At 47.6% G+C, this 10,125-nt stretch overlaps 1 protein-coding gene across 2 annotated transcripts; it reads left to right on the forward strand.

The window, feature by feature from the left end:
* The first annotated feature begins 456 nt into the window (after positions 1-456).
* On the forward strand, positions 457-9,556 carry LOC125728142 (splicing factor U2AF 65 kDa subunit-like). 2 transcript variants are annotated; one of them, XM_049005214.1, is made up of 10 exons: positions 457-505; positions 2,471-2,645; positions 2,993-3,096; positions 3,345-3,496; positions 3,847-3,963; positions 4,051-4,189; positions 5,417-5,496; positions 8,441-8,563; positions 8,655-8,769; positions 8,929-9,556. In XM_049005214.1, exons 1-10 carry the CDS (start codon positions 457-459, stop codon positions 9,303-9,305), a joined length of 1,431 nt encoding a protein of 476 aa, XP_048861171.1. In that variant the 3' UTR covers positions 9,306-9,556. The 2 variants fall into 2 exon arrangements, with proteins under 2 accessions (XP_048861171.1, XP_048861172.1); XM_049005215.1 differs by having other exon boundaries at positions 8,655-8,741; positions 8,928-9,556.
* The last annotated feature ends 569 nt before the right edge of the window (positions 9,557-10,125 follow it).

The raw sequence follows: 10,125 nt of genomic DNA on the forward strand, positions 1-10,125 counted from the left end.
GGGTCGCTCAGCAGCGCAGCATATGAAACTAGACTCGGATTGTAAGTGTGTGGTTTTGATAATTGATGTATGGATGGATGGATCCTTAATAAGAGATATAAACAATAAGGTCCAGTCGCCAACTAATCATGTAAAATACGTCATAAACTCATGGTTGTTAAACCCAGAATAAAAATGAAGACGTATAACTAGGAAAGTCAACTTGCACATTTCAATTTTGGTTCGATATAATCACGTTGTCCTTAACCCTCCAGTGCAGGAGGGGACGGTAATGCGCATCGAATGTTTCCGAACCTGTGTGTGATACAACCGAGGAAGAGCCGATGACTTCGGGGGAGGAGGGGCAGGCGACTCGGAAGAAAAAGCAGCAGAACCCAATGCAGCCTGTAGCCCATTCAAAGGCCTACTGTTGGACCTCTGCTTATTTTGCAATACGTCTTTAGTACGGACTGAAAAATGTCCGATTTCGATGAGTTTGAGAAGCAGTTAAGCGAAAATCGGCAAGGTAAGTTTGGCTTTGAAGATCGGTGTATGCTCCCTGTTTTAGGGTAATAAAGTGGCCGGCGTGTCCTAGCGCCGAGGATGGTGCGGAGGGCACTTCTGCTGGTTCCGAAAAGAAAAGCGCGGCTGGGAAATCGGTGCCTTTTATCCGAGCGCTCGCCGATTCTGAAACCTGCCCGATTCTTCTTCTCCCAGCTGCCGCAGGATCCCCGAAAACTGACCGCTTTGGTAAATCAGTGACATTCTTTGCTTGGCATTGTTATAGAGATCGCTAGGCCTGCATCCATCAGTGCCCGGCGTACATAACATGGACATTTCAATGAAACGTTATTGGGGTGCACTCGATGTGAAAGCCTGCGGTTTTATTTATTTAATTATTTACCATTATACACTTGGATCATAAATTGCGACCCGCGTATTTTCATTCGCAGTAACACACTATGCATGGATGTTTGTTGCAAGCGTTATATTTTCAAGATCACGTTTAAAGTTTTATGCAAATAAAAACGACCGCGACCACTTGATTTAAAGTCCGCACTTAATAACAGTGTTAGTTACTTGGTTTTTAAATACTACGACGAGTTTTCTATATAATGATATGATTTTGTCTCTTTCCGATGCACAATAGCCTTTCCCTTGGGTCCGAAATGCTGGCCCTGTCATCCGTACAGAATAAGTCTTTCTCACACGATCGCCGTTTCTTCATGATGTATAGACTCTAAAAATCAGCCGCGTTCCCTGGAATCATAACAACTGCTTTTAGGTCGTTATTGCAAAGTCTTGCACCTGTATCTACCTTTACAGCGGATAGCAGTAACTAACAATGATGTACAGTTATATAACAATACACATATAACTTCATTAAAGTGCAGAGAATCCAGTAAACTGAATAAACTTAAGCCATACTAACGCAACTGAAATATACAACATGCGTTACAACGGAGTCGAAAGTAGGATTGATTTATGTACCTATCAAATGGCAATCTTGTCATATCAGCTCCTTATCACTAAATCACTAAAATGTCATTCGAAACGACCTGATTCGGCTAGACGAGCACTAAGTGCCGCCGTGTTTGATAAACTAGCAGTTCCAGTCATTCATATCTGCGCTCTGACTATGCCTGCGATTGCGGTAATTGGTTATTACCGATTTACGTAAGATGCATTGGCCGCTCCGTGTCTGTACTTTTGCAGCGGTGCATTACCGTAACGCTGTTATAACTGATGCATGAAGCTGATTCCTCGAGCAGCACCTGCGTTTAAATGCTTCACTGAAAACTGCACCTTCAGGGATTTATTTAAGCTTCTATATGAAGGACCTGCTGGGATAGAAAGGTGATATTTTATTGCTAGTTTAATAAAGTGCTGTCTGTCAGATTGAAACGATATTAATTACCCATCCATCGTCCAACCAGTTATCTTAGTCAGGCTCCCCTGGAGCCTATTCCAGGCAAATTCCCCATACAGAGAGCAGAGGCAAAATTCAGGCCTCCAGACTCGGAGGCGTGAGGCAACTGTACTCACCACTGTGCTCCTATATCATTAATTAGTCTGGTTATGTTTTTATTGTTTCACAACAGACTGACATTCAAGGGGATGTCCTTGTGCCCTTGAAATTATTAGCCATTGAGAGATGGGTGTGTTTGTTTCAGGAGGGTGTGATTGAATATGTGAATTGAATGGAGGTGCTTCATTCTGGTGAGGAAACTGGGGAGTTAGACCCCGTACCACATCTTGGTCTCCGTAAGTGACTTTTAAGGCATAGCGCTGGGTCAGTCAGCATCCAGCACCCCAGGGAAGTTGGTAATATGATTACTCTGTGACTCATGGGCTTCAAACCCACAACCATCCGGACACACATTCATAATCCCTCTGAGTTACACATCTTGGATTTATCGAAATGGATGGTAGGGGGGCAGTCATGTCGCTCCGCCCACCGTCTCACTGGTACCACGGTGTCGTCCCCCAGAGCGGGAGAAGGAGCGACACAAGAAGCGTAGCCGCAGCCGGTCTCTGAGCCGTGGCGAGAAGCACCGCCGCTGGAGCAAGGACTCCAGGGGGCGGAGTCACGAGAAGCGCAGCAGCAGCCGCGACCGCAAGGGTCGTGACCGACGGAGCAGCTCACGCGAGCACAAGAAGCACAGGTACCCCCCCTCACGGTCCCGGTTACAGGCACTGAAGCTGATATCTAGCATGGTTTGAGGCCTCTTAACAAGTTTCTTTCACAATCAACCAATTGGTTTCTTCGTGGTGGGAAGGGGGACTGTACCCATATTAAATTTTAACTGGCGTTTATAAGTAGCCCCCGCCATAGCGATGGGACCTCAAAGCCAGCCTAAAAAGTGGCGCATGGTCACACCCTCATGACCTTAAACTGCCTGCGATCCAAAGTTAAATGTAAACATTCTGCCATCTGTTTGTTTTTGCCAGATTCTGAGTGTTTACACTGTATTGTTTGGGGAAAACAACCTTCTGTTTTGTGTTTGGGCAGCTACTCTCCTCGGAGAAGCCGTAAGAAAAGGACATACAAGTACTGGGATGTTCCCCCTCCGGGATTCGAGCACATCACCCCCATGCAGTACAAGGCAATGCAAGGTTTGGATGCGACGCTTCCATGTGTGCTAGTTCAGTATTGCAAGGTTATGGTATATTGGTTGCAATGAAAGCATTTATTCTGGAGTGCCCTCCTCCCCCCTGCTGGTCAAAGAGGGAATAACACTTGGGATGATTTCAGACAGTGTGAAGAGAGCTTAAACCTAGGGGTTAGAAGCAAATGAAGGCGACGATCCGGATGTTCTGGCCGTCCCTGGTTGGGGTCTTGAAGCCCTTTCTCCTCCCCACAGCTGCAGGGCAGATCCCCACGATAGCTTTACTGGCAACATCCACCACCAGCGGCGTGGCAGTGACGCCCACCCAGGTGCCGATGGTCGGCAGCCAGATGACCCGGCAGGCCAGGCGGCTTTATGTCGGCAACATCCCCTTCGGCCTGACGGAGGTGAGTCCAGGCAAAGTCCCGCGTTGCCTTCTGTCATGCATACTGGTGTCATGTGTAGCTCAGTGAGTTAGGACACTGAGCCGGTCACAAGAAGGTTGTTGGTTCAAATCCCTTGGGCAGCAGAGTGATTTCACCATTGGGCCCCCGAGCGCAGCCCTTAAGCACTATTTGCTCTAGGAACTGTCTGGTCCTGCTTCTTCAATGAAATGTATGTTGCTTTGGATGAAAGTGTCCGCAAAATAAATAGATAAATGTACTAGACTTGTCAGTCATTTTTTTTCTCGTTTGCCTGTTTTGATGTCTTCAGACGTCTGCCTGTCTTCATTCAGTGTGTCTGCCTGTCTTTTTAGGAGGCCATGGCGGATTTCTTCAATACCCAGATGCGATTGGCTGGCTTATGTCAAGGTCCCACCAATCCCGTCCTCGCTGTTCAGATAAACCAGGACAAGAACTTTGCCTTCCTTGAAGTAAGAGTCTTTCCTGCCTAATGGCTGCTGTGTCCAGGCGGAGACCGCAGCCTTCCCTGATTAACGACGTTCTTCGTTCTGCCCTAGTTTCGGTCCGTGGATGAGACCACGCAGGCAATGGCCTTCGACGGCATCATTTTCCAGGGTCAGTCGTTAAAAATCAGGCGGCCCCACGACTATCGCCCCCTGCCTGGCATCTCAGAGCAGCCCGCCTTCCACGTACCAGGTCCGTTTTGCTTGTCGCCGTCATAACCTTAATCTTTATTTACCTTTGAAGAGCCGATCGGCAAGGCCAGTTTTTTGTACTCGTTACGGACTGACTGTCCTTCGCAAGCTGCGGATGTCTTGTCATATAAAGAGGGAGACTTTCACTTTTATTTACTTAATGTTGTAAATATTTAGCAGACAGTTTTATCCAAAGTGAAGAATGTTTTTTTTTTTTTTTTTTTTTGAGAAATCAGGGTCAGCCTGTCCCTAGAGCAAACTCGCCGGCCCAGTGGTGTGATCACCAGTGATGTGAACCAGTGATCTTCTGATGATAACGCTGGCATCCTAACCAGCTGAGCCACACACACACACACACAGCTCAGTCACTCACTTCTTACTGTTAACATAGGGGTGTTGTGTGGCTCTGTGATGTTTGCCCATGAAAAGAAGGTTGCTGGTTGGCAGGGTTGGCAGAGTGATTTCACCACTGGGCCCTTGAGCAAGGACCCTAACCCCCAAATTGTTCTAGGGTTGCTGGCTCCTATTCTAGTTAAAAATTCTGGACACACCTACTGAAAATGACTTGTTTTTCAGCAAGATAATGACCCAAAGCCCACCTTGAAGGTTATGCAAGTAGCTTATTACCTTGTGAACTAGGAAAGAGATGGTCCCCACAGCCCCCCAACCTAAACTCTATAGAGCTGGTTTGGGATCAGTTGGATGAGAGTAAGAGTAAGGTAGCCAGCTTGCGCGCAGAACTTGTGGAAACTCGAGGACTGTTGGAGAAACGGTCCAGGTGGGTACATATGTTAGCTGGTTGAGTCCGCAATGCTGTCATCGAAGCCAATGGCTCCTATTTTGAAGAGACAAAAATTTTGTCTTTGCAGTACTTCATATGCATAACTTCCATGCCCAAAGGCCTTTTACTATAAGGTGAATAACAGCTAAAATAGAGACAAATGCATTAAGAGCAGGTGTGTCCATACTTTTGACTGGTGCTGCATGTGTCAGCATCTCCCATGGAGAGCAAGATGGGAGAGACAAAAAACAGTCGTCAAACTGCCCCAGTATTTAGGTATTTTTTTGCTGGAGTTACATTTATCTGATATTATATAGGAGATAACGACGTCATACTGATTTGAAGTTGGCTTATTTCACTCGCGCCGTTTGCTCGTGGTCATTATCCGGCATGTTGACGGTTTGCTGTGATCGGCCGGCTTTGGGCGCCGTGCCGCTCTGTCTGCAGGGGTCGTCTCCACCGTGGTTCCAGACTCGCCACACAAGCTCTTTGTCGGAGGCCTGCCCAACTATCTCAGTGACGATCAGGTACCCCGCCCTCAGTCTCTGTCGCCGGGGAGCCGACCCACAACCCTCCTGTGTTTCTGTCCCACTGCTGCACGTGGAACTCAAGCAGGCATGCACACACACGCACACGCACGCACGCACGCACGCGCACGCACATACATACATAAAATAAACACTCGTCTCTGTGTAACTGATTAGTAGGAAAAGAAAGCCTGTCAAAGTTACCTCACCGCTTAAAATTCATTACAAGATACTGGGGGGTCAAATGTCAGCATCATGTTTAAAGCTAGCTGCTGAAAATAGCCGCACATTTGAGGTTTTTTTTTTTTTTTTTTTAAAGATATTCATGGGATTTATTAAACATTTATTAGACATGTAGGTAATGAGTTGACAGTTACATTACGCTCATTGTTTATCCAGCTGTAAATTATGAAGATATTGAGACCCCGCTAATGTAAAAGGTACGTTTCCCAAAACCTCATGTTATCGACTTGCATAGTTGGAACCATTCAGTTGTTATCTAATGTTGTTAGCAAATAACCTTATTAGCAACAAAGGCTTTGGGAAACGTGCCTTACAGCTGGCGGCTTGCCAAACCAGTCACGTAGCCAGTCCCTGTGCTGCCTGTTGCTGGGTACCCTGGAATATTTGTATATCGGGTTAATTGCTGAGTGTTAGTCGGATGAATCAGCCGCGTCGTTTTGCTGCATGAAAATTTAAAATCGAGTCATCTGCGCGTCACCTAACTGACGAATACCTCCACATTGCCGTACACCTGTGTTTGCCCAATCCCAGTCCTCGGGGAACCGCCGACTGTCCACATTTTCGCTCCCTCCTAGCTCCCAGCCAATCAGGAACACCGAATACCTGGTACAGGTGTGCTGAGAGGAAGCAAAAACGTGGACTGACCGGGGGGGTACCCCCGAGGACTGGGCTGGGAAACACTACCATAGACTGTGCTTGAAATGTGGGGGAGATCGACCAAGTCCCCAAACGCTTCAGTATTCGCAGACGTGCCGTGTCTCACGTCCATGTCCGCACACTGAGAACGATGACTTCACATCCCGTTAACAGCGATGGGGAGCTGCGGAAGAATCGTTCCCTACATTGCTGTGTCGCTCGAAAGGCAGAAAATACTTCGGACCTTTTTCCCGGTGAACGATTATCAGCTTCACTGGAGTTTTCACATCGTGCCCCATGCCCTATTCTGTTATGACGTCAGTGATGGATAATATTACCATAACAACATGCACAGATGAGGTCGTCTTACTCTGAAAGTGTTGAAAGGGTCACATTTTAGACATTTTCTACTTCTCATTAGCATCTTTTATGATTTTTTTTTTTTCTTCCTATATCGCCACCCCACTGAAATCGGCCCATTATAGACATAATCCATACAGGCATTTAATAGTTTACCTATTTATTTTGCAAAAGTTAATCGCAAAACGTTTTGCGTCCACCCCTGCATTGTAACATTTTGAGCTCCGGTGTCCCACTCACTTTAGCCTAAACTGTTAAAAATGGCAAGACTCAGCCCACAAGATAGTGATCGCGGTTTCAGTGAAAGGTAAGTGAGAAGTGCAGTCAGTTTGTTTTTCTTTGATTTTTTTCCTCCTTTTCGGATTGTCATCGTAATCTTTCTTATCCAGTGTGAGTCACATGTAATCCAAGTCAAGAGGAAGGCTGTACCAAAGCAGCACTGGGGGGAGAGAGTTTGAATCCAGCAGAACTGTTAATGTATTTCACGTCAAAGCCAGTAAATGTGCCATAGACAGGTGAAATGGAAACCGCTGCTTGTATCCTGGTGTTTACATTTTTTTTGCAGTCCCTGCTACCGCTTTGATACTTACAGCTCTTTCATTTTTGTTCCCCACTTTGTCCCCAGCTAGGGGCCTGTAAGATCGTTAAGTCTTCGCTCATAATTTGTTCAGTAGTACTGACCTACTGCTGCCATGCCAACATGTAACACAAGGCAAGTAAGACATTCCGTCCCTCGCACGGATATCCTCCCTGTCGACGGCCTGCCCCTGTGGGGGGGCTCTGTCCTGGAGTGCTCTTAAGCATATGGGGTCCTTTTTTTGGGGGTTGAAGGCTGGGGAGAGACTTATTATGCTGATCACAGGGTATAAATTTGATTTTTTTTTTTTTTTTGCCCCTAAGAGAAGGTAGGAGGTAGCGCCCTCTTGTGGCTGCCAGTGTCCCAGGTGACTCCTTTCTGAAGTCAGTGGTTAATGCGGCTTTACAGTAGATTCCTGTAGAATAAGTGAGGAATGATGTTAGCAGAGCTATTTCGTCCTGTTTGGTTTCAAGCCGTGGCCCCTTTAGCAGGACCCTGTGGCGGCTCTTAGCTTTACCTGTGAGTTTATCTCCTGTAGGCTTTGTCCCTCTAATTAACTGCACCAATGTGGTTCTTGGTTTTAAGAACAGGAAGTCAGTGATTCGGCTGGGTTTGTGTTCTGCCGAGTCGCCCCCCCCCCCTCCACATTGTATACATGGAACACTTAACATATAATTAGCTGTTTTTATTTAGTTTTTTTTTTATATACCATCTAGCTTAATTATTGTGGCCCTTAAAATCAGATGCAACTCGGTCCATATTTCAAAATTCGTAGTTGGAATTATCAGAGAACTTGATTAGGAATTCAGTTGTGTTGTATATGCTGTAGGATGGGGGGGGGGAATCTGTGTTATCATTCATTGACAAGAATCAAAATAGTTACTTTTGTACGCTCCCAGTAAGTAAGTCATGCAGAAAGGGCACAGGGGGCTTTGAGCTCTAGTGTTGCACCGTAATGTCGAGCCACTTGTCATAAAGCCATTTTCCTGATGTCTTCACTGTTTCCTCATGTCGTTTTGCAAAGTTTAACATGCTGCTTCTCCCACAGTTAAGATTAGCATTTCTAGCGAGGCGCCGTGCCTGGACTGTCGGGCTAATCGCCCCCCCGCGTCTCCTCCTCTTGCCCAGGTGAAGGAACTCTTGACGTCGTTCGGACCTCTTAAGGCCTTCAACCTTGTGAAGGACAGTGCCACGTCACTGTCTAAGGGTTATGCTTTCTGTGAATACGTGGACATCAGTGCCACTGACCAGGTGCGTGAGGTGGGGCAGCAGCTGGAAGGTCTGGGGTGACTCGGGGCTTCCGGATGGAATTGCTGACGCTTGTGTGGGATGCATCCCGCAGGCCGTGGCTGGACTCAATGGCATGCAGCTCGGAGACAAGAAGCTCATCGTCCAGCGGGCAAGCGTGGGGGCTAAGAATGCCAACGCTGTGAGTATTTGCCCTCGGCTGCCGCCTTTCTGATGTCCTAAACCCAACTTGGTTCCTGGGTGCCTCCCAGGAAGCTTAATGCCCCTATTTCTTGGGTTTATTTGGGTCCATGTAAATTTCTCGCTGTTACTCGAGACGATTGGACGATCAGGGGGTATCTGACACTCTTGTCGCCCCCCGGGACAGACGGCCATCATCGAGACGCCGGTGACGCTGCAGGTTCCAGGGCTGCAGCGGCTGCAGAGCTCCGGCATGCCCACGGAGGTGCTGTGCCTCCTCAACATGGTCATGCCCGAGGAGCTGGTGGACGACGAGGACTACGAGGAGATCCTGGAGGACATCCGGGAGGAGTGTTGCAAGTACGGCAACGTGCGCTCCATCGAGATTCCGCGGCCCGTCGATGGCGTGGAGGTGCCTGGCTGTGGCAAGGTGGGACCCGTACTCTCCTGTACCAGTGGCAAAAAGAAGACCTCTGTAGGCACTAAACACAGGCTCATGGGAGCATTTCTTGCACAAAAGTGTTTTGAAAACGGAATAATTTTTTGTGTAAGAAAAACAATCTGATTGATTGGTTCAGATAGGCGACGGACAATCTGATTGGTTCAGATAGGCGACGGACAATCTGATTGGTTCAGATAGGCGACGGACAATCTGATTGGTTCAGATAGGCGACGGACAATCTGATTGGTTCAGATAGGCGACGGACAATCTGATTGGTTCAGATAGGCGACGGACAATCTGATTGGTTCAGATAGGCGACGGACAATCTGATTGGTTCAGATAGGCGACGGACAATCTGATTGGTTCAGATAGGCGACGGCCTATCTGAACCAATCAGATTGTCCGTCGCCTATCTGAGCCAATCAGATTGTCCGTCGCCTATCTGAGCCAATCAGATTGTCCGTCGCCTATCTGAGCCAATCAGACTGTCCGTCGCCTATCTGAGCCAATCAGATTGTCCGTCGCCTATCTGAGCCAATCAGATTGTCCGTCGCCTATCTGAACCAATCAGATTGTCCGTCGCCTATCTGAACCAATCAGATTGTCCGTCGCCTATCTGAGCCAATCAGATTGTCCGTCGCCTATCTGAGCCAATCAGATTGTCCGTCGCCTATCTGAGCCAATCAGATTGTCCGTCGCCTATCTGAGCCAATCAGATTGTCCGTCGCCTATCTGAGCCAATCAGATTGTCCGTCGCCTATCTGAGCCAATCAGATTGTCCGTCGCCTATCTGAGCCAATCAGATTGTCCGTCGCCTATCTGAGCCAATCAGATTGTCCGTCGCCTATCTGAGCCAATCAGATTGTCCGTCGCCTATCTGAGCCAATCAGATTGTCCGTCGCCTATCTGAGCCAATCAGATTGTCCGTCGCCTATCTGAGCCA

The sequence above is a fragment of the Brienomyrus brachyistius genome, unplaced genomic scaffold (assembly GCF_023856365.1).
Source record: "Brienomyrus brachyistius isolate T26 unplaced genomic scaffold, BBRACH_0.4 scaffold170, whole genome shotgun sequence".
In the NCBI taxonomy this organism is placed as follows: Eukaryota; Metazoa; Chordata; class Actinopteri; order Osteoglossiformes; family Mormyridae; genus Brienomyrus; species Brienomyrus brachyistius.